The sequence below is a fragment of the Spodoptera frugiperda genome, chromosome 7 (genome assembly GCF_023101765.2).
Source record: "Spodoptera frugiperda isolate SF20-4 chromosome 7, AGI-APGP_CSIRO_Sfru_2.0, whole genome shotgun sequence".
Taxonomy (NCBI): Eukaryota; Metazoa; Arthropoda; class Insecta; order Lepidoptera; family Noctuidae; genus Spodoptera; species Spodoptera frugiperda.
The window spans coordinates 5832461-5857027 of record NC_064218.1 but is presented as its reverse complement, the minus strand read 5'-3'; the positions used below and the strand labels follow the sequence as shown (position 1 = coordinate 5857027).

Below are 24567 nucleotides of genomic sequence, written 5' to 3'. Positions count from 1 at the left end.
ATAACTCTGGCCACAAATAATAATACTAATTCTAAATCAGTATGGGATAATTAAACTTCCATCAAATCAGATACAAAGGGTTTTATTGGCCAACATTTCATTAATTGGACCACGAAACTTCATGGGCACTGAGTTTTGTATCAAATTAGGGTAAATATTCCAAAACGACCCTTGATTCTTGGATCGATTAATAAGCAGGTGAAGCGAGATACGATATAAGGTAATTGGAACCTTGGAAGTGAGGACTCACCACAGAGGTTCCGTACATACAATATTATATATGTATACGAAAATTAAATATGCCTTTTTATACGACTTTTTGTAGGTATGGACTATTGTTGTAGTTTTTAGAATTCAAAGTAAACACAACATATTATTCCGATTATTTTAAATTTAATTAAAATAAATATTAGAAGTAACAGACTGTCTGATCAATAAATGAATCAATATTTTAAAGCAATTATTAAGAACTTAAATCAAAGAAAAGATTGATTCAGTAAACCTGCCTTTTATGATGTTCATTTTTTACATAAAAATGGTTGAATAACGATACTGTCCACGTTTTTCCGATACTTACAAAGTCAAATACAAAGAAAATCGAAGTGGGTTGTTACCGTACCCTTGCAAGAATATGTAGTGTCATTGACATCTGATAATAAAGCACTGACTTGCAGAATACGAGGTTTCGTTTCCAAAGCGAACAAAAGTCACGATTCAATACAACACAAGTACCAATTTAAAGAATTTATGTACGAATAAAATTTGCCAAGGAACTTCACTCGAAGTAACATTGGAATAGAATATAAAATCTTTGAATGCAGTGAAAACAATTTAGTATCTATTTTGTTGTAATAGCCTTTTGATAGACAAATTAGGTACTATTAAAGTTGAAATGTTTACGGTAGTCGTTTAAGAAGTTTCCATTGAGGGAAAAGGTTTTTTATCTGCTACAGTCATGTTACCTGGTTGCGTAAAAAAGGACGCAAAATGTATTTTATACCGACTTTAAAAATAATGGAAACAACATAAATTATTATAGAATCATGTTTTTTTTTATAGATAAAGTAAACCAAGGCAAATTTTCTATGAGTGTGTCGTAGTCGTATTTAAAATAGTGTCCTTTTCTTTGTGTTAGTATGAAATCTATACATATAATAAAATCGTAGAAAAGTGCTGTCTGTACATTGAAAATAAAAATAAAAAAAATAGCAGGGGTTATTGTTATGTCGATGTCGAACCCAAAAATGTAATTAACTTTTTTTTTGTCTGTTTGTCTGTTTGTCTGTTTGTCTGTTTGTCTGTTCGTCTGTGCGCGCTAATCTCAGAAACGGCTGATCCGAGTTGGATGCGGTGTTCACGAATATATTGTGGGATGCTTAAATTTACATTTAGTGTTTGTTTCATGTCAATCGGTTCATAAATAAAAAAGTTATGTCAAATTAAAGAATCACGTCGAACATTCTATGCTTATACCATTAATCTCCGCAACTATTTGACGGATTTGGTTGAAATTTGGTACAGATATAGTTTAGAACCTTAGAAAGGACATAGATATATTTTTATTTCAAAAATCAAAAAATAAAAATAAGAAATAAATTATTTATAAATAATTCTATGTCGATCGTTACACGACTTCGGTTCATGTTATTGTTTTAATTTATCGAAAAAAAAGTAAATAAATAGTAAAAAGGTATGAAAAAAATAATATCAATATAATAAAACTTTTAGTACAAAGAAAATGCCCGAACGGAGTATAAATAAATATGTAATCCAAGTTGTCTTTATCCTCGATAGATGGCGTTGGGATCGAAATAGATCGCGCTATGGTTTCGTTACATTCATTTGGTTGGGTATCGGCCGAGCGCTTCGGTACTATCGTAGAAAAAGTGTATTATCAGTCGTATGATTATTTGTCTGTAGTGGTCCTGCTGTTTCGTATATTCTAAATTGGTTTCGTTGTATTTGTCAATTAATATTTATTTGTTGGGTTTTCCTGGTTTTTTGGTTAAACTATTTAACGTAGGTTTAGTTTGATATCGATTATTAGTAGTTACTGTAGTTAGTTTTTTTAATAAAATTGTAAGTCTAATTTTTTTTTAATTAGATTAGATTTAAGTCGTTTCTTTTAAATTATTTAGTTTAAGCTTGGTTATTATAGCATAGAGGATAGGTTGTAATATAGTTTCTTTTTTAATTGTTATAAATTCGTAATTCGTAGCTTTCTTTAGTTTTAAGTTAGTTTAAGTCCGTTTTTAAACTATTTTTTCAATGCCCTAAGTGAGTATACATCTATTAAATTCAAACGCAGAGCTCATTATGTTGATTTTTGAAGAGTTCCCTGGAATATCTTCCACATCTCATTTTTGAAGAGATCCCGCGAGATCGGGAACTATGTGGTTAAAACCAAAAATTTGCCGGAAGTCACTATTCCACGCGAACGAAGTCGCGGGCAAAAGCTAGTAAGAAAATAAAATCATAAAGTTGTGTTTACGAAGCGCTTAACTGCACGCTTGTCCCCGCATAAAACTATATGATGCATCCCTTAACAGTTCCCAAATCCATATTTGATCAGATATTTTTATTTCCCAATAGACTCACGGTATGAAGAGGCCCAGGGATTCCAATCTGGATAGACCTACAACGAATTTGCTTACCGGAATGGACTTTATGCATTTAAGAGAAGATGTCCTAAGATATAATGTGGATTTGGATGGAATTTTTATTGTTTTATTTTTGTTACGTATATTTTATTAATTTTACAATAAACCAATGTTTAATCAGCTTTGTTTTTTATCCTCATTAATTTATTTTACCCTTTCGTTTTAACTTTTATTTTAGTTTGACACGACATAACATTTCGCACATCATCCATTAAGTAGCGAGTAGTTTATCATCGTAAACTATTTTGCATGTGATTAATTAATAAGTTAAGGCTTGCTTGTAAACCGTATACTCGTGGGACTACACCTAATTCATTTCTCAAAAGGAATATCTCACTATCCTCTAAACTAATTTTAGAAGGTGCTAATAGACTTTATTTCCCGAGATACCTTTCGAATTTACATTGATATCTTTTCGAAAGGGAGTAAGACTTCAAAAGGGCTCACTTAAAAGGGTGAATTTCCATACCTATTGGCAACAAAGTGCGAACGAACGGAAGGAAAGTGGAATAAATCTTGGTATCCTTTTTACGTTCTCAGATATCGTCGAGTACTATTGATGAGCCCATTTGAAAACTTAATAAGAACATTTATTATTGTCGGTTCATTCACTCTATTTGAAGAGAGAGCCCTAGAAAAATGTAGCCAGCTTAAGTGCCTACTATATTTTTATTTAGATAGGTAACTCCCAAAAAGCGCTTTAGAAAAATAAGCTAAGTGAAATTGTTTTTACTGGCAAACAGAATCCGACTTATGGAATAATATTAAAACATTGTATTCCAGTGCTGTGTAGTTTCAAATGATAAATGATAAATAAATGATAAATGATAAATGATATTTATTTCTGTAAATAGATTATAAAATAACACTTTTACACGTCAATATTTCAAATAGCTAGATGAGGCCGGCATTTCCTATCCGACTACTCTGAGAAGAAATGCCGAAACAAACTCAGAGGTCATAGTCTCTTTTAAAGTCCAGACAAAATCAATTAAAGATGTCGGAGAACCGTGCAAGTTTATTCTGTAGTGGTCTTTTGAGGAAAGAACCACAGCAGTTTGAGCGGACCTGTTCAGATGGCCGCACGCATGTGTCAGTTTACAATGAGCTCAGCTGACGGCTGTTGCTGAATGATCCGACGAACATTACCTACCAAAAGAACATTTGGGTAGGCCACACAAATGCTCACACTGTCAGAATATAATTAACTAAAAGTAAAATGACTAGGCAAACTCTCGCACGGTCCTCAAACTAACAATTTTAAAAATAATATGTGAAAACAAAAAAATATCGAATGATATTAATGTATATCATGTCAAATTGTATAAAAATGTAACTTGTGTTACAAACATGTCAACATGACCTGTGTGGACATTATAGCGGCTCACTCCCAAGCCTGACTATCATCTAAGTAGTCTTTAATTTTATAAAAAGCTTTACTATACAGTTTTTCTTTAATAACATTTTTAAATTTATTCAGGCTCAAACTTTGAATATCGCTGGGAATTTTATTGTAAAAGCGTATGCATTGACATCTGAACGAACCACTTATTTTCTTAAGTCTAGTAGTGGGAACAATATATTTGTTTTTACTTCTAGTGTTTATATTATGTATATCACAATACTTTTTGAATAAATTAATGTTTTTGTGAGCATACACTACATTTTCATAAATGTATTGAGAAGGAACAGTCAATATATTAATTTCTTTAAATAGTTCCCTAAGAGAGTGCCTCGGACTAAGATTATAAATTGATCGAATGGCTCTTTTCTGCAGCACAAAGACAGACTGAATGTCAGCAGCATTTCCCCACAGGAGGAAAACAACTGTAAGTTGTGCCATGTGTGACAAAGGAAACAATGCAGACAGTAGGCGGATTTGTCGGTTGCCAGTGTTTAAAACTTTGTAAAAATAAAAAACAAAAGTACGTTAATATTTTTGCAAACTATATAAGACTCGTCTAGTCATTCATAGTCAGCTTTATTTTTATATTTCAATTGTTTTGCACTTTGCAGATTTTTATAGCATTTGATTTGATGTTGATGTTGTTGGTAATTCAATTATAATTTAATGTTAAATTTCAATTCTAATTGTGTAAAGTAGGTATAGAGTGTTAAGATGTCATTGTGGTACGTAATTCATGTTACTCATTTTAACAATAATATGGTACTTACATAGATTACTAAAGCGCATGTAATGCTTTCGCCGTTTTAATTACTAAATAAATAACTAAGGATTTAATATATTATGAATGAATGGGAATCAAATGTAGATTTTTCTTATTTTAATATGTATCTTGTCTTAAAGGAAAAGAAAAGAAAATACTTCGAATAAAACCGAAGCTGTCACATGTGAGGTCTGTAACTGTCACTAGCTTTTTTGTAATGGCAACTGAGTAAGTTTAATATGTCAAATGTCACAAATTCTTTGAATACATTTTACAGATTCTAAACTTAAAGTTTTCGCCGTTCCATTTTCAAACGAAGTGGTTTTTTTTTCTTTTCTTTACCAAATAGGTTTCATCTTCCCATTTTACATTAAATTTTTTATCTGTATTTTAATAATTGTTTTTTATTATTACTTTATTTTTTCCTGTTTGTCTCCTGGAATGTTTTATGTGAACCTGTCGTTAGAGTTATTTAAATATTAGCGTATATGCACAGAGAGTGTTTGAATACGGATGTTAACAAGAAGACTGTGGGGCAGGTTGTACAGCCACCCATCTAAACGGGAGTCGGCAGCGTCGGAGACCACCACCACGACATTGCTGGTGCCACGAACATCACTACTGCCTCCTCTCGATGGCAGGCATCTGCACACTGTGAGTATTATACCGTTAAGTCCTTAAAGAACCAATTTTAATGTTTTGTATATTATATATTTTTTAAAGTAATTTGTAAAAAAAAAGAAAATTGTGATTCAGTTTACTAATTAAGTGCCTGCAAAATAAATCAATCCTCAAAACCAATTCTGCAATTCGTGTATATTGTGTAATTAGTCCTAGCCAGTTGATTCTACTTCAATAAATAATGTTGACACAACTTGTTTGATTGACCCAACTTATTAATAATGTTGTAAAGTGTGGCTATATAAAACAATTATAGCTACCAGCAAACTTGAAAGTAGCAATGAACTGCGCAGGATTACATCACGAGCGGGAGCGCAAGCGGCGACCAGTCTCCAGTGTGAGGCGGGGGGCGGGGGAGGCTGCCGCGCCTGCGCACCCTGCCCGAGGAAGACGGAGTCCCTGGCCCGTCCGTCCCCGCCTCTCCCGCCTCTCCTGCGTCTTCATCACCGCTCAGCCCCGACGTCAAACAGAACCACGCTACCACGTCAACCATCTCAGTACTTCACAACGGGTATCACAAAACTGAGCTGCATAGTCCTCACACTCCCAATTCTTTCAGCAATGGACCTTTCTCACTCTCTAACAGATTAGACACCGTCTCGAATGCTACCTCGCCAAACTCGGCCACCTCGAGCCCGAACGCAAAACATTTTGAATATTAACTGCACGCATTTAACGTTCCTGTGACTATTGTAATATATTATATAACAACAATATTTATTATGTGATGCATGGACTAGTGATAGCGTATAAAATACATTTTATATTATGAAAAAATAATAAAATTATTACTACTTAAAATTAACATAATTCGGATGTAATTCCTCAACTTAACGTTAAATATATTTTAAAATTAATATAATTAGGAAAGTACACTATGAAACGCTGAGTTTTCTTTAGGATATTAGAAATTGGTATTTGTGTATAATATTAATATAACTATGCGATTTTATAACAAGTCAAAAGTAAATACTTTTTGTACGTATGTCACAGATAATTTAAGTCAGTATATTAAAGTGTTGCCAAAGCTACGTCGGCTTACATAGAATTATTGTTAATGAACTAATTATTACATTATAGCATTTAAGTATATAGTATTAAGGAAGAAATTGGGAAACAATGCGCTATTTGTATCATAAATTTTATAGCATATCGTAAATTTTACATACAAAGACGTTATTTTCTATGTAATTACTATTCATAATGTGTCATCTATGTGAAAATTATGAGTGTAAAAGTACTACCAATTTATAATTAATACATTAGGTCAATAAGGTTGAGAATTAAATAAAGCTAGCTATGTATGTATTGTGTACTAGACAAAGCTCCGTGTGAGTAATCGATGAACAACTTAATAAATGTAAATGTATCTTAAAATGAACATGTAAATTCAAAAGTGATTTAATGTTTGTACATTTATCTGTAATAAAATTTGTGATCGTCAGTGTTCGTGTTTATTTATTCGCACCCATTAATCGCAGAGCTTTTCAAATTAAATTCTCTTTCACTGTTATTTATTTAGTTCGTTTAATCATACGAAATTGCATTTTATAATCCTCATTTTCTAGCTAGGTGAAAAATAAAATTATAATGACAGATAGATGTAACTTTTATTGAAAATGGATGGGTAAATTAAATAAAAGTCTATATAAAGCCCCGGATACACTAGGGAACATTTTGTCCCGCAACATGACGCGCAACACAAAATATACGTGACGCTGCAACGTTGCATAGTGTCCCGCAACATGACCCACAACATTGTACGTGACGCGGGGCATGTTGCTTGCTCCCGCCTCGAGAGCGAGCGCACGTGTCTCGCGTCAGTGTTGCGCCATTTGTCACTGAGTGTAGAATAGAATATTAACTCTTCTTTCTCGTTGTAATAAGAAATTCCGCATCCACCACCTTCTCTTTCTCTTAGGTTTCAACACACTCGATATAATTACTATGTATGCAGCACTAATAGCCACAACCTCCTCGGGCGACATTTCTATAAACACTGAGAAGTGTGGTCGACAAAATGTTCCGCGACATGTATGTCGGCACATTCCACGTAGTTGTTGAGGAACATGTTCAGCAACTTGTTGCTCCAATTGTCCCCTAGTGTATCCGTGGCTTAACTATCAAAAGTTGTCAATAATTTCTACCTATCTGGAAAATAATCTTAATACAAGTGGTGACAATCACAATAAATTAATTACTTATTCAGTATCACATCAACAGCCTATAAGTGGCCACTGCCGACCAAAGGCCTTTCCTCACACGGAAAAGGTTTGCGCATTAACCACCACGCTTGCTCAATGCGGGTTGGCGAACTTTTAATTAGAAATTATAAGCCCAGGGTTATTATGAGTGGAAGGAGAGTAGGGAGGCCTTTGCCCTGCAGTGGGACGACCATGGCTGTCCAAAAACTTGGAGGGTTATTTGGGAATCGACCTACATACTGTCCGTATGTCACATTCCTGTACCTTTAGTACAAGTTTGCTTTACCTTCAACAAGAACGAATCGAGGGCGCGTTCGGCGCTCTGATTGGCCGGCGCAAATGAACCAACCAATCAGAGCGCCGATTGCGCTCTCGTTTCGATCTCGTTAAACGTAAAAGAAACTCGTACTAAGGCCTCTGTTGACCGTTTTAAACAAAGGTTTCAATAAAATTCACTTAATTAAGATGAATTCTCTCTCCATAGTAATATATTGTTTATCCCGTAGCATTAAGACGTAAATTCGTATTTTAAAAGTAACCGTATATGTATAATATCCCGTAACTATCAGCAATTGCTATGTAGATGAAGCAAAGCCTCATTCAGCGACTAATGAACCAGCCCCGAGCTACAAACAATGCAAATAACAATGCCTCGGAAAATTCTCATCTGAAATGGACATTTACATACCTCAACCCCACTCTTGGTATGCTGTTAAAGGTCCACCGATTGATTACCGAAGCCAATTAGGTTCTTGAAATTCTCAATACGTATAGTTATGTTTATAACCTCATTTTTTGTGTCTTTTTTTGTTTTTCTGACAGATAACTTAATTAGGAATGCGTTTATGTATTACAACGATCCATTTACCCGTCATTTCTAAGAACACTGATCACTAATGTTAGAAATGAGTTTTCTGACAAATGAGTTTTCTGAGAAAACTCATTTCTAAGAGACTGCCTCGTTGGCCAAGTGAGTACAATCACGTGTTTAAATATCGTTCACTAATTACCAGTCACCTTAATAACCTTCCCATGCACACTACTTTCAGTTTGATCCATTCTCTTCTTGGGGCATAAATTCTATTCAAATAAGACCCTTAATCCCTGTAAAACCTAGATTAACACGTAAAGAACTAAAGAAAATAAAAAGTAAAAGTAATTTCAAATGTAGATAACATCATCCAGACAGGAGTGACGCGACAGATTTGTAGCTAGAAAGCAATTTGTGACATTACAAGGATTACGGAGATTTATGTAGATTTATTAGACTTACGAAGCAAATACGCAGATTCGTCGACCAAGGACTGTGATAGAAACTTGTTGTTAAACTAGAACACGAGATAGACTGAAATATCACTTTTAAAAGTACGTAGTCATGGTTTTATTTTGAATAGTATTCAATAGTCGAGATAGGAGTGTAACACATTAAAATTTCTTAAAAAGACATTATAGTACATTAAGAATTATGACTGATTCATGAGAGGGCGCAATGCTAATAATGCATCTGTCTCTCTTTAAAGGATTATATTATTATACACACACACACTAAAATGAAAACTTCATACAAAAATAGCATGACAATCAATATACAACGTCACGCCTTTTATCTCCGAAGGGGTAGGCAGAGGTGCACTTTACGCCAATGCCGCTATACAATATACACCCACTTTTCACCATTTGCTTTATAAGTCCCATGTGGGTGAGCCTATTGCCATATACTGGGCACAATTCCAGACTCCGGGCTACTACTGAGAAATTTTCGAAAAACCGAAAAAAGCCTAGTGATACTTGGCCCGACCCAGGATTCAATCCCTTGTCGCACTTCCGACCACTCGACCAACGAGGCAGTCAAACAATATGTTACACAAACAATAACATGTTCATGCAAATTTTTCCCTTGCCATCAACGTGGTTTGTCCTAAACATTTGTTTATACAGTTGAACTCCCAAAACCCACTACTATTACTACATACAAAGTTGAGGAGATCACTCAAGACGAAGGATCAACTAGCTTAAAGTTTGTAATGAGTTTAATGCGTTTGATCCACTCAAATACGGAAGTTAGGAAGTCAGTGTCGCCCGACTGTCACAAGTTAATACCACAAAGTTATAGTTTCCACGGATATTAAGGTCATACTGTTAAATAACTTGTTGCTTTGACACGCCAAATTAGTTCTTATTGCTTTATCAAATAGAGCTCGAGAGTTAATCTGTTATAAGCAGCTTTCAAATGAAAATGTTTCTTTTGAACTTTACTTTATTAAATATTCTGATAAATATGAGTTTCGTTCGCAAAATATTCGCTCAAGAATGAACGGGGAAACTTCATGTAAAATTATTTTTACATAACATATATGATAGAGGGAAAGCGTATCTATATACGCTTTCCCTCTATCATATATGTATGTATAAGTATAGCCTCAGGTTGCAAATTGCCGCCTGTGATTTTTATACAGAAACTAGATCTATTTTTGCGGAATAAAAGCGTTTTGAAAGCTAAATAAGGTCGTGTTTTTTATCTTCTCTAGATTGCCAAAAAACACTAAAACAAAACAAAAAAGAAAGTGATTTAAAAACAAAATAATCCAGAACACAACGAAAGAACTATACAAAACTCTTTGGTCCCATCAACAATAACAAATAATCACTTGAATTTGTTGTTCCGTAAAAAGGACCAAACATTTTCACTTTTATAACAACAGGGATAAGGGTCACTTCTGGCACACACAAGGATATGAAGAGTGAACTTTGCACACTCGAAAAACATCGTAGCAACAAGCTGGACTAACGGACTTCCACACAACGCCTGCAGCCATCCACCCTGAACAAATAACGAACATTTGGTGTAATAAAAAGATAACATGTGCTAAATATACGGATACGGACTCACACACATTGGTAATATGAGTAGGCGTGCTACACATCTGTTACTCTAACTGTTTTAGAGAAATGGACAGTGTTTTCTTTGATCCTCTACTGAAAAATACCTATAGATAGATATACAAGTCAGCCTTATTTGTACAACTTTTAATTTCGTGCGGTTTCACCTGCTCTGCTCGTATTCATTGTAGTGTGATGTTATACGTGATTTCTCGATAAATGCACTATTCAACACAAAAAGAATTATTCAAATCGGACCAGTAGTTTCGGAGATTAGCGCGTTCAAATCCTAGAGCTGTTCATTTCAGCCAAAATAGAGCTGTCATTTCTAACTGAAATTTCCGAAGAAACATAACGTTGAAATATCTAGTTTCAAAGCTTTCTTTCTTCTTTCTTAATATATTTTCTGAATATTATTTTTTCCTCTGGCATCTTAACTACATATTTCTGAAAAGACCAAACTCAGTTAATCACGAAATTAACTGAACATCGGTTTTAAACCAATACCTTACCGTACAAGTAAGAAAATAAAAGATTCATGTATTTCTTATCATTCAATTATGACCCTTATAAGCACTATGTAGGAAGTACTAGATAACGTGACTCATACAGCTTAATATACTCTTCAGCATAAATACAAAGTGCTAACAGATTGAGTACAAATTACGAGCAGACACTTCCTCACTTATATAATTTGCCATAAGCTGGGGCGGAAATTGAAAATAAGCGCGAGCGACCTTTGAAAGGTTCTCACCATAATAGAGAGGGAAATGGGAATCCCATTCAAGATGGAATTACTGAATATTACATCATAACATAGATGTTATTACGGTACTCGCTCGAAATGTATTTATTTGTAAAGCTTACAATTTTGTAACAATTTTTAACAGAATACATGTTTGTTGGAGTGGGTATTATCATTTTATTTCTACTCTTAATCTCTTAATGTCAAATCTGATAGTACTTGTGAGACAAATATAATCAGATAATTTATAGAACATTAATATTTGTTTTATTGTTGAGTCATTAGGCATTTTTTCACTGCATTGTACTTGACATTGACTCCATCACCCAAACAATTTCTTATTACATTAACTCAGAGTTTAATAAAGATAATAGATAAAATAAATAAATAAATAATTTTAGCTTTAATATATTTTAGCGGTAGGTTCGGCCGCAACGTAGATAGATGGAGTGTCAAGTGTCCACTTCAATCAGTCACCGTTGAATAATGTATTACTGCTCGCCCTACAAGGGACATAGGTTGATGGCTCGCTCAGTATTAATCACCTCTCACGTGACAATTAACGGGTTTACTCGTATTTAGCAGGTTACGCCTGACAGATTCATTTACAAGGTTACGTGTGCCATTCAACTTGACAGAATAGTTCGACATAGAAAACGGTTTATTAATCGAATGATCTCGTTGGTGTATTCGATGCAAATCAAAATAAAAATCACCACTATAATCTCAATAAGGACTTGTGGTTATGAATTCGCCATGAGCAGGGTTAAAGATAACTTAAGTCATCTATCCAATGAAATACGGTATTCAATTAACCGAGACACATAATTTTGGGTTACTATGATTGGACAAACAGGGCCTCACACCAGACAGTCAAGTCAAGAAAGATGGCCCTCATTCGATCTTATCAATGAGCGTTATTGGAAACCTATTAACTTCCAAAATCGCTGATATGGATAGACTAATATAATAAGATTGACCTTTGTGAACGTTATCTATACTTTACAGCCTTAATAAGTCTTACTAAACACTTCTTTTATGAAATTATTAAATCATCTCCACAGAAACATCTAAATCAAGTTGAACAAATATAACGTAAGAATAAAGAACACAATCTGTACCGAAAAATAAACATCTAACGAAGCTTAAAGAATTAGCTTTCGGGCAAAATCTTTGAAACGTTCTCACAAAGAAAAAGCAACCTTACAGAATTATACAATGTGATAGGGGCGAGACTTCTAACCCGTTAAGGCTGAGTTCTACACCTAATTTTATCGACAAAAGTCGGGGGTCGAAGTGGTCGAATCCCCACCCCTAAAAGTTATGGCTATTTTAATATTTTTTTTACTTTTTTTAATATCAAAGGTTGTATGCGCCGTAGAAATAAAAAAAAACGACTAACGGTACCTAATAACCTTGCAACTAATTCATTACTTTTTTCATATGTTTGAAATGTTTTGGTGAGAAAAAAAATCATTTGTGAATTATTTTTACCGAAAAAATCACTATTTTTCAATATTTTCAATTAGAACCCCCATATTATTTTTTTTGTCGATAAAATTAGATGTAGTATTCAGCTTTAACGGGTTAGAAGTCTCACCCCTATCACATTGTATGTATATTATCGTGAAAAAACAAATCGTGCAATAAAAATCTCGAATGGCTTCAATTATTTCAGTACAATACAATATCGAAAACACAAAAGTTGTTAAAACACGGATCGACATCCAAAGTAAGATTAAAAGATTAACTTTATTGCCGGCTGAAGTCATAAAAATAGGGACTATGTTTACTTTCCCTTAATCCTATGGTTTTATGGCGTTTGAAGCACATAGCTGTAGATAGTCACTTGAGTACACTTAACGATGTAAAGGATTTATTTGAATTGGTTACGCGTGCCGGTTGGCTCTGTTATGTGTCTCCCAATGTTTTCCATTAACTTCTGAAGTTTAACAAGGTCAAATAGGGTCTTATGTGCGCCAAGGGCACGTAAATTATAGTTGTTTTTATTTCTTCTTCTTGGACAAATCAATAAGGCATGTAATTGAATTCTTAACGAATAAAATAAATAAAAGTTTCCAAAAGTTGCAATTGTTAAAGAACGTGCTACGAAATTCGTAGCAGATTCGTAGCGCGTAGTCTTCGTAGCAGATAAAAATAAGAATGAATTGTGAGATAACCTTAATGATTGTAGCTTTTAATTGTGTCGATATGTTTTTTTATTATTTTGTTACTTATATTATTACCAGCGACCCGCCCCAGCTTCGCATGGGTGCATTGGTGATATATTATGCCTGTATTATACATATAAACCTTCCTCTTGAATCACTCTACCTATTACAAAAAACCGCATCAAAATCCGTTGCGTAATTTTAAAGATTTAAGCATACAGACAAACAGACAAAAATAGCGACATTGTTTTATACTATGTAGTGATTAAGTGACATTCCATAGTTCAATGCCATTAAACTATGTCAAAAGTGCAGTAATGTACCTTTTTTATACATATAAACTTATTCCTAAAGTACAGATGTGCTATAAAGCGGACAATAAATCTGATAATAACTTTTGTTTGCCAGAAACTGCGGTCCATTTTATACCCACTAATGCACTTTAAATGCTCATTTTATACACACATTTGTTGTCGGCATTAAGTCAATAAGCGGATCGTCGTTTTTAACGTATAATGAAATATTTTAATGTACCGGGGTGAAATGGGGTTAGTAGAATTTGAGAGGTGAAAAGATATTATATATAGGGAAATTCTTCATATATATTGCTGACTCTATTTCTATGTAGCTGTTTTACTATACCTTTTAGAAAGTTAATAAACTTTCACTACAAAATTCTTTCCATTTTTGCCATGAAATCGATCTCCCTCCCTGATATCTGTGCCATTAGCATGACAGCCTGCTATAAAGATCGGTGCAGTCATTTTATGCGTCACTGTGCCATAAGATTTACGATGCTATCATATCATTCGATGAGCCATTCGCGAGCAAATGCGCTAGCCAATATATTTCAACAACACACCTAATTTTATTGGGAAAATATAAAAGCATATTTACAAAGTTTCGATATAATAAACCCTCTTTATTTCTTTATTTTCAAAGACGGCATATATATTGATATTTACCAAATAATAATTTAAATCATCAATATCATATTAATTTTACTATTCAATAACACTTAAACTTGACAACAAATAGATATTACTATATCGAAATGACACTAAAATGACAATACCATTTATTCTCGTTCAATAAAGCTATAAAACTTCAATCAAAATATAAATCTATTGTAAAAACTTAAGTACTCACAAATGGGACATTTAAGGGCAATTGCAGCCAAGGGTCGGGGAACGGAATTGAAAACTGGAAACCTTTCAAAAGGACGGAAAGTGAACGGTATGCAAAGCGCAGGAAATGGGTGGCTCGACTCAAAACCACCTCAAAAATAAGATCGGATTCCTTTTCTCTTTGGAAAACGTGCAACGTTTGAGAACCTACGTTATGTTGACTCGACTGTCTGCTGTGTTACAATTGTTGCATTCTGTGTGTTTGTTCAACGATTGTGATATAGAGATTTGTGTTTTCTTTTTCGTTTGTGCAGTATGATAGGGTTGTCTTTTGTTTTTTTTTTCTTTTGCAAATCTTTCAGGTTAGTTTCTTTTGTACAACACTAAAATTCAATTCAATCTCCGTATTCGTAAGTAAACATGAATTTTGAAAATGTTTTGTAAGTTTACGTAGAACAATATATGTTGTACGTATTATCCGATAAAAAATAATATAATAAGTCGACTAATCTAACAACAATGAATGTTACACCAGAGGCTCTTAATTAAAGCAAAGCATTTCAAACAGAAAGCTGGTTATAGCTTATATACGTCAGTTTTAATCATGGCCTCCCCTCCTATGTCACACTGTTGTTCTAATTTTTTCTCGTTATAGATCATCAGACGATCACTCACTCCCGGAGACAATCCCCTTCCATTATAAAACAGAGTGATGGATAACTTCTTGTTCAAGTAAATGAGGTTTAAGTATACATAGTAACATGTACACGCAAGCACATTATATGAGACAATTAATTTTAAGCCTTAAAACACCTACTTAAGGTGTAAAGTAAGAACATGACAATGCACTTCAAATAGTTTACTATCAGATCCCTAAGCACATTAAATAATACATTTATTTAATGTGCTTAGCCAACTTAATGGTGTTACAGAAAGCACCTTGGGAATCTTGGTTGTAAATAGGTAGAGTTATATAAGTTTTTAAACTGACATGGTCACTAACACTATTATTAGAACTTATATAGAATAAACAATAAACATGGTAAATATCCCGTTATAAGTTCTAATAATAGAGGTAGAGTTATATTTTATAGAACATTGTGGAATTAAACTTAATGTAAACTTATTAGTTTTTTATGCAAACAAGCAGACAAGTCACCAGATGGTAAGCAATCAGCGCCGGCCATAGACACCCACAATACCAGAGGAGTCATAGGTACGTTGCCGGCCTTTTAAAACAAACTACGCTCTTTTCTTGAAGGTTTGAGGGTCGTATCAGTTCGGAAATACCGCCAACGACAACTCATTCCACAGTTTTGCTGTGCAAGATTAGTGGTAAGAAAAAAGCCAAAATTGATATATTAAATACAGAAAAAAATAATTGCGTACCTAATAAGTAACTATGTTCCCAAATTAAATATTACATAATCTAAAGCCAAAGAAAATATCCCAAGGTAATGTGAATTCAGCATGCGATTATGACAGTGATTAAACAATAAACCACAATATACCCCATGACTTATGGCTTATAATTCAGAGCCATCACCTGTACCACTGCCCATTCTGAGTTACATTTAAAGCATATCAACGCGTTCCCCTCATAAATCGAAGGTGCGTGAACTGAACGGAGTGAACGAACTTATAATGCTTTTGACATCAATAAGAACGGCCATTACACACGTGCATCAGGGTCCTATTTGTAGCTTGGTCTGTACCTCTCGAACGTGACCGTTTTAGAGCTACCTACGACCGGACTGAAGCATATCTGCGACACCTACGAGCCAGCGACACTTGAACTATTTCATAAACGTACCGCCATTGCACGACTGCTTCGTTACAATTCATAATCGATTGTGTAATGTCAATGCTCTGTGGAGATATTTTGTTATATTTTTGTTACTTAGCGCACTCAGAGTCATTTAGGTTACTTAACCCAGTCCTTAGCAATTGTTTTCCATACAAAATTTACAAAGAATAGTTTAAGTAATCATTAAATGACTCTAGTGTGGCAGTTAGAGACTTAGGATTATGTTTTTTTTTTGTTAATTATAATTATGGGATGATGACGGGATATGAAAAAAAATCTATTTGGTCCGTCAGTTAGGTGCGGTAATGAAAAAATATTAGATACGTATTTTTTTATTTTGTCATTAGTCATCTACTCTCTCAATACTTATGTAAAACGAATCAAATTTTAGGAATGTGTACAATTACGTCATTTTTACGTATAAAATGTACCTAGAAGAGACACGCGATATTTCAATTCAATATATATCTTCGAAAGATATTGTTGCCGTAAGAAAATAAAAAATACGTGCTAATATTTTAAAATAATCTACAATACGGCTATTTAAATAAAAATTAGTCATCTACCCAAATATGAATCTACACAAACTGTGTAAACGCTATTTAAACCCGAACATAAAAATAACATAATAAATTCAGCGTCTTCTTAACAAAATACTTAAGCTCCACTTTTCTTCAACAGCACCTAAATATAAACGAAGTCCTTACAGACAAGACTTACGCGACAAAAATCCCAATAACTGTACTAAGTGCTTCTATAACATCGCAAATGGAATTGTTCCACAAAGGGATTCTGTAGGCGTCTCAATCGGATGTGCAGCTCGCTCCACTACGCTTGCCGGAGAGACATAGATCGCTGACTTATAACTACTACAAGTCTTTCAAAGAAAACGTTTTTGTGATTCAAATACAGATTCACTTCACTACATAGTATAAAACAAAGTCATTATTTTTGTCTGTTTGTCTGGCTGTATGCTTAAATCTTTAAAATTACGCAACGGATTTTGATGCGGTTTTTTTGTAATAGGTAGAGTGATTCAAGAGAAAGGTTTATAAGTATAATACATGCATAATATATCACCATTGCACCCATGCGAAGCTGGGGCGGTTCGCTAGTTTAGATATTATAATGTAGCGTCGCCTTATTCCCCTTGTACTGTGATCACGTTGCATTCCAATACGTAGTGCAATGCAATTCGAAGCTGATGCGAGTGTAACGTTATATCGTTACCACACTCTTGAATATTCAGTTTTTCAAATTAAATTCTTGCTCCGCTCATACGAAGTTCCAACTAAATTAATTTCGTTCGTGTCTAGCTCCGGTGTTTACTACATTTATTTTTATTTACTTTTGTCTTCGAATAAGGTGCACCAAACATTGGCTTTATTAAAAAACATTAGGTGAACAACAAAAAGCTATCGGCAGAAACAATTGGCCAATATTTATTTTCTTTTGTCATGCAAATACGTTGATTGTGAACATTTCGACGGCTGAACGAGTTCATTAAAACAGTTATTTATCGATTGCACATGTTGCGTTTTGACGTGGAAAGAAAACATATTTTTTTAATTTCTGTTTATTTTACCAATAAATAATAATTATTATTATTTACTAGCTACTTCCGCGCGGTTTCACCCGCTCTGCTCGGCTCCTATTGGTCATAGCGTGATGTTTAATAGCCTATAACCTTTCTCGATAAATGCACTATCCAACAAAAAAAAAATATTATTCAAATCGGACCAGTAGTTCCGGAGATTAGCGGGTTTAAACAAACAAACAAACAAACAATCCAACAAACTCTTGAGCTTTATAATATTATATTAGTAATTAGTATTAGTATTAGTATATTATTAGTATATTAGTATAGATGTGAACTTATTTCACCACTAAACATTAAGCACACTGTTGAATTTCTAAGTAAAATACAGTAACTTTGAAATTATAAACAAGCGTGACGATGACTGGCATGCTCGTGTCGCTTAATCTGGAGTGCGACCGTCATTTGTCGGACACCATGGCGTGACTACGTGACATAGCACACGTGTCAAATTTACTTTTCACGTCATAAAGTATTTCACATTTCTGAGAATCAAGGAATATTCAATTATTTCACTACAATTCTTTAAATAATATAACATTGGTATTTATTACAATCGTAAGTAAATTGCCATCTTTAAATTAAAAGTAATAAATAAAATACGTACTCTAAAAAGTAGCTACGAGTTTCTTTCCCAAAACGAAATACATAATAAATCATAATAATATTGTGTCATAAATAATGCCTCACCTAAGTCTTTTTTCCTAGAATAAGTACTTAAGTGTTTCAAAAAGATTTTGTTATACATCTCAAATACAAAACCTTATGAGCTTGACAAAGTCTTAGTCATAAATTGTACTAAAACAAAAATAAGTAAATAAGAAATTACCATCGCCACGCCGCGGTATCTCTGTCTCCAACGAAATTGCTGTCAACTTCAAATACGAGAATATAAAAAAGAATAAACTGCTTACTTGATGCAAATACCGTAGACAAACGACGTGTGATCCTCACACACTTATTTGACACCACATTTATTTCATTTTTCAACGTTCTCGCGTCTTCTAGCAAATTATTTACCTACATTACTTAGAACACTTACAAAAACGTATCATTTTCTCTATGTAAATCAAATGTAGATTGTTATGTACGAGAACTTAAGCACTTTCTAGTCATTTGAATAAAGCTGTCAACTTTGTTTAAATATTTAGCTATATTGCTAATTTGAATTGTCACTAACTTAAAGAGCATAAGGTAAAATGTAAAATATAATTTTGAAAGTCAATACTCTGATTACAAATCTCATTTGAATCCCAAAATGGCAACTTGCCATTGTTGAAACTTATTTTATACTTCACTAGGAATATACATTTAGGTGATAAACGAACGTGAAGTTTAACTTCGAACAGATGAATTTTGTGGACTGTTTTGTACGAATTTATTCATTAGTTAACCACAAAGGTAACACTTTCTGAAAATAGATCGAAACAAAACGTTTTCATTTGATCAGATAAGGGTGAGCGAAACTACTCTAACATAATAAGAGCTACACCTATTTATGACGTAGTATCTACATGTACGATGTATGTTGTTCATTATGAGCGATGCGAAACTTAATTGAAAACAGCGTATATTTTGTAAACAACCTGCGCTACATCGCCGAACGTCTCTCTATTCATAACAAATATGTCGGCAGCGGTTAAATACAGGGGCCGCTGCGATAGACAAAGCATCAGGAGAATTACACGCGCTTGTTTTGCCTCCATTAACTCCCAGCCGCAGCCGTAAACAGATGTGGACATTTCTAGCCCCGCGGATATGAGCATTTCGCCGCCGAAACAATACAAAAACAATGGCATGATACCCGTCACCCCCGTCAGTATCGTGTTCCTCACGTCCCACGCATTCATAGTCTGCAGCGTTGTTACCAGGACAACAGTCATACTGAGGAAGTGTGCTCCAAATATCATCTTGTACAACTCTCGTATCTTGCCGTGGTAATGCATGAGGAACTGGTGATGTTTCACGCAGAATATTATCAATTCGTCGACTGACTTTCTTTCCCTTTCTGTTTCTTCGCCTTCATTTGGGGAACGTTCGTTCTTTATCAAGATTGTATGAATCTCGTCCAGTGCTTCCGTGATTGCGTAGAAGTGCCCCAGCTCGTGACAGATGAGCGTGACGAAGAGCACAATGTAGCCGGTCTGATTAATGGCGGAAAAAGCGGTCGCGACACACGTCAGGACAAATGTTATCTCGTAAAATGGTGTCTCGTATTTCGGACTTAATCCTGGAATAATAAAGTAACAGTTACTCTTTTAATGTTTACTCTAAACCAATAAACGTTTTCTTATGAATATAAATGATCGTTAAACTTGAAAACGGCTTTTGCTTTTCCAAATAATAAAAATAAGACGATTAAAATCTTAACCCCTTGTTGAACCGAGTGTAATATAAAAATATAAAGAGTACGAGAGCGCGTTCGGCGCTCTGATTGGCCGGCTCGAATAAATCAACCAATCAGAGCGCAGAACGCGCTCTCGTTTCGATTACTTTAAACGTAAAGCAAACTCGTACTGAGATTACAGTCTTTATAGTTTTATATTACACAGTGTTAAGAATTTGTAATCTGTAGATTAAATAGGGAATAAAATAATAATAATAAAAAAAATACATATTCTTACCGTAAGTTTCACCAGGAGTCGTGGGCAAATATCGATCGTTTCCAAAAACGGTGAATAAGAATGGCATCAGCAAATAGGTGACATGAGTGAAAGCCTCATTGGCTACCACCAACCAGGACACGTAGCGGGCACGTTGTAGTGTACTGAGCATTCGCTTCTTGGATGCACTGCCTTCTGGTATCGAAGATAGTCCATAGCGACTCAGTTCAAACACAGTCTTTAAACGACTCCTGTAAAACAATAGAGTTTAAAAAATATTGGGTAAGTAAGTTATTCTAGCTTAAAACATGTTTCAAAATATTGGGTAAGTCTTTAGTCTTGCTTAAAATACATAATGTTTTAGTGGTTCGTACTTCTTTCAAGTAACTTATTAAAGATTTTATTATTATATTAAGCGCTTAATTCACCGCCTTCATGTGTCCGATAAATGTATGTGATAGTGCAATACAAATTACACATACAGTTCTTAATTCAGAGTTATTTGATACACAGTGGCTATCTAGACATTGTGAAACAAGTCCTAAGAGAATCAAAGACATAATTAAGTAGATAATAGGGACACATTTCAAGTGATAACTGGTTAAATAACCAAATATTTGCTTTACCTGGCACTCCACATGAAAACAAATTTCGATAAAGGTACAGATGATGCGCTGATGCAGTTCATAGTCTTAAAAGTCTCGACTTTATCAGGAAACACCTGGACTAAGTAGATTAACTGGCTCAGCTGGCCCACGTAGATAAACGATCCAGCAAATAACAACGTAGCAAATACTGACAGAACTGTGAAACCTAAAATTGTAATATTTAAAAGTTTATTTTAATTAAATAACTCAAATAAAATAAAAATATTAAAAAGCACACACAAATACATAAATTAAAATACTTCTAATGTAATAATATCCAAATAATATCCACATATTATTAGTATGTTACAATTAATATAGTCTATGGTAATTTTATTTTTCTAAAAAGGTGACATTTTATTTTTATTACTAACTGGCTGTTTCCTTCATAAAAATATTTCAACGCCATATAATTTCGTAAAAAATTTTATAAAAAAAATAAATTCTAATGGCGTCACGCCAACACAATTTTTTCATACAATTCAGCCAGTATTTTGGTCTTTCAAAAGAGGTTTTAGCAAAATAATACATAATTACAAAAAAATCGTGTAATATTTTACTAGATTTTATTATACATCAAAACATACTATACTTTTATTCTAATGGCGTCAACACAATTTTTCATAAAATTCAGCCAGTATAATACATATAAATTAAAATACTCTAATCTAATATACCTACATATATGTTACTATTGATATAGTCTATGGTAATTTTGTTTTCTTTAAAAAGGCGACATTTTCTTTTTGGTAATAACTGGCTTTTTGATTAATAAAAAAAAATTTCAACGCCATATAATTTCGTAAAAAAAATTAATAAAAAAAATAAATTCTAATGGCGTCAACACAATTTTTTCATACAATTCAGCCAGTATTTTGGTTTTTCAAACGAGGTTTTAGCAAAATAATACATAATTACAAAAAAAATCGTGTAATATTTTACTAGATTTTATTATACATCAAAACATACTATACTTTTATTACAATCCTGGCTTGTTACTAAAATGCCGAAATTATTTCTCCTTTCTTTGATACAAAAATAATAAATGTAACGAAAAAAGGTTTTGTAGGTAGAAGAAAATAAACTTAAACGCCACTGTAACGTTAGTGGTTACAGTGGGTAGATAGAAATAAAAATGAAAAAATATTTTAGTTATAATTTTTATATTCAGGTAGGTAGGTAGTTGTCGGTTGAGCCGGGAGTGAGTCCGAATATCGAGCGTAACGAATTCTAGTTCGCCGGTAGAAACACCACTATCCTGTCAGTAGCCGGTAGAGAGGGTAGGTCGCTCGCAGCTCCGCCGTAGTCCAGCCGTCGGTGATGCAGGGTAGGCCCGCTGACTTGGCGTGAAGGTCGCGAAGGTCACGAGGTCCAGCAGACTCGGATAGTAGCGAAGTAGAAGTGGAAGATGGAGGGTAGTCGGTTGGATGGTAGATGTAGGTAGATGATGAAAGCGGAGATTGGAGGTAGGTGCTTGAAACCGGAGCTTGTAGGTAGATACTGAAACCCTGGAATTCGGTAATTGTCCGTCTTAGAAGGTGTCCGAATCCTTGCCTTGACTGCAACATCCCGATCCCTAACACGGTCTACTAAAAGGGAAGCAGTGTTCCAGCACTAAGCAGCTATCGAGATGAGGCAGTCCAGGCAGCGTGGTACAATAGCAAAAGAAGTTACTTTAATGATTTGCAGAATTAATTAAATTGAAGTTAACAAAAATTAAAAGTATTAAAATAATTAAAACATGTAGGTAGATACACATTACTACGGGTAGAAATTAAAAAATATTAGAACAAAGAAAAATGTATGACCTAAGTCAACCGTCAATTTAGATTAACGGGGCATGTAGATGACAATATAGCATTTAGGTACTATATTAGCCCTTTAAACACATAACACAACACAAAACATTACTAATTACTTTTAAACATTAACTACTGATATAAAACATTATGAGACACATTTACGAACAAAGAACAATGAAAATAGCAAATCATGCAACGATTAGCTAGCTAATAAGCAGTAAGGATTTGTTTTGCAACACTCACCCGATCTGGGGTTAACACTGAATTTAATAATTCACTTAGTAAAATTAGGTACTTGTTTAAATTTATAAATTAAATTAATTAAAATAATCGCAATTATTGACACTGTTACGATGGTGACTATCTTCTGTTCGCGGTTGCGTGGTAGCTGGGATGATTCCACTCGGTTGTCTAATATAGCTTCTCGCCAGCGCCACAGAATACTAAGTACTAGCGCGGCGAGTCGCTGTCTAGGTGGAGGGGATCGTGCCAAACCGGTTACCGTGGCGCGGTAGGTAGCTATCGCAGCGCGCGGCGCGCGGGTATTTAGGTATATTGTAAAGATTATTTTTTTTCTCTGTTTAGATAGGGTAGCTGTGATATTTATTATTTCTTTGTTCACAAAATAACGTGCAACGTTACATAAACTATGGCGGCAACCTAATTTTCGCTATGTAAATAGAGCCAGTAGATGAGCTTGACCATTTTCCCCAACATTTTTTAAAGACATATTTTTGTACAATAGACTATCTGTATTATCTATTATTTAATACAAATAACTTACTACGTTTATCATCGCCAAAAACGTTATGAATTCCGACCAATTTTTGTATAGAGCTGACCATCGCCATAGCAGCACCAATCGGGTCATCCACATAAGATTTTATCTCCAAATAATTTCGTATTTTTTCTTTGAAAACTTTCATCTTCAGGAGTGCCAAAACTTGACTGAATAAAACGACTTTTAGTAGTGTTTATCTATTTACAAAATAAACCAATTAACACTCAATTATTAGAGTGTTGGAGTTCAATTTTGTTTAATAAACAATCCATAATTGCTTCCAATATTGTAATACCGGTAGTTATATGTTATTTGGAGATATTATATTGAGTACAAGACTATTAAAATGATGTGTAGTATAAACACTTGTATGTACAATTCAATAGTGTTGATTGCTTGTAATTGTTAGGCAATTTTAGGCTCATCTAACATTGACGTAAAACAGGCATGAAAAGTTTTTCAGATAGTAATAAAATGATTATTATGCTCGTTTCATCTAAATACAATACCTTAATATATGCAACGTCATGCCTTTTATCCCCGAAGGAGTAGGCAGAGGTGCACATTACGGCACGTAATGCCGCTATACAATGTACACCAACTTTTCACCGTCTGTGTTATAAATCCCATGTAATAGGGGGTGAGCTTATTGCCATATGTTGGACACAATTCTAGACTCCGTGCTAAAAACCGA

General features: G+C 34.0%; 2 protein-coding genes across 5 annotated transcripts in view; one reads left to right on the top strand and one right to left on the bottom strand.

Annotated features, from left to right (window-relative positions):
• Window positions 1-6953, top strand: part of LOC118265921 (diuretic hormone receptor) — a 213585-nt gene extending 206632 nt beyond the window's left edge. For 2 of the 4 annotated variants that reach the window (XM_050694637.1, XM_050694635.1), the window contains 2 exons: window positions 5368-5482; window positions 5803-6953. In XM_050694637.1, coding sequence (XP_050550594.1) covers window positions 5368-5482; window positions 5803-5850 — 163 coding nt within the window. In that variant the 3' untranslated portion in view covers window positions 5851-6953. Of the gene's footprint in view, window positions 1-2592; window positions 2781-5324; window positions 5483-5802 lie in introns of those variants that run through there. The other 2 variants (XR_007705396.1, XM_050694638.1) reach the window with 2 other exon arrangements.
• Window positions 6954-19584: 12631 nt separating this feature from the next.
• LOC118266112 (odorant receptor 10a-like) lies at window positions 19585-24072 on the bottom strand. Its single transcript, XM_035579488.2, has 4 exons — window positions 23877-24072; window positions 21270-21456; window positions 20665-20894; window positions 19585-20270 (listed from the first exon to the last, which is right to left on the bottom strand). Exons 1-4 carry the CDS (start codon window positions 24016-24018, stop codon window positions 19594-19596), a joined length of 1236 nt encoding a protein of 411 aa, XP_035435381.2. The 5' UTR covers window positions 24019-24072; the 3' UTR covers window positions 19585-19593.
• Window positions 24073-24567: the final 495 nt, after the last annotated feature.

What these genes read in the sequence shown, in the direction of transcription:
- LOC118266112 (XM_035579488.2), bottom strand. Translation starts at nt 24,018, where the DNA reads ATGAAAGTTTTCAAAGAAAAAATACGAAATTATTTGGAGATAAAATCT. An exon ending in GTTTTCATGTGGAGTGCCAG is followed by an intron (nt 20,895 to 21,269) that starts GTAAAGCAAATA and finishes ATTGTTTTACAG; the next exon opens with GAGTCGTTTAAAGACTGTGT. An exon ending in GACTCCTGGTGAAACTTACG is followed by an intron (nt 20,271 to 20,664) that starts GTAAGAATATGT and finishes TTATTATTCCAG; the next exon opens with GATTAAGTCCGAAATACGAG.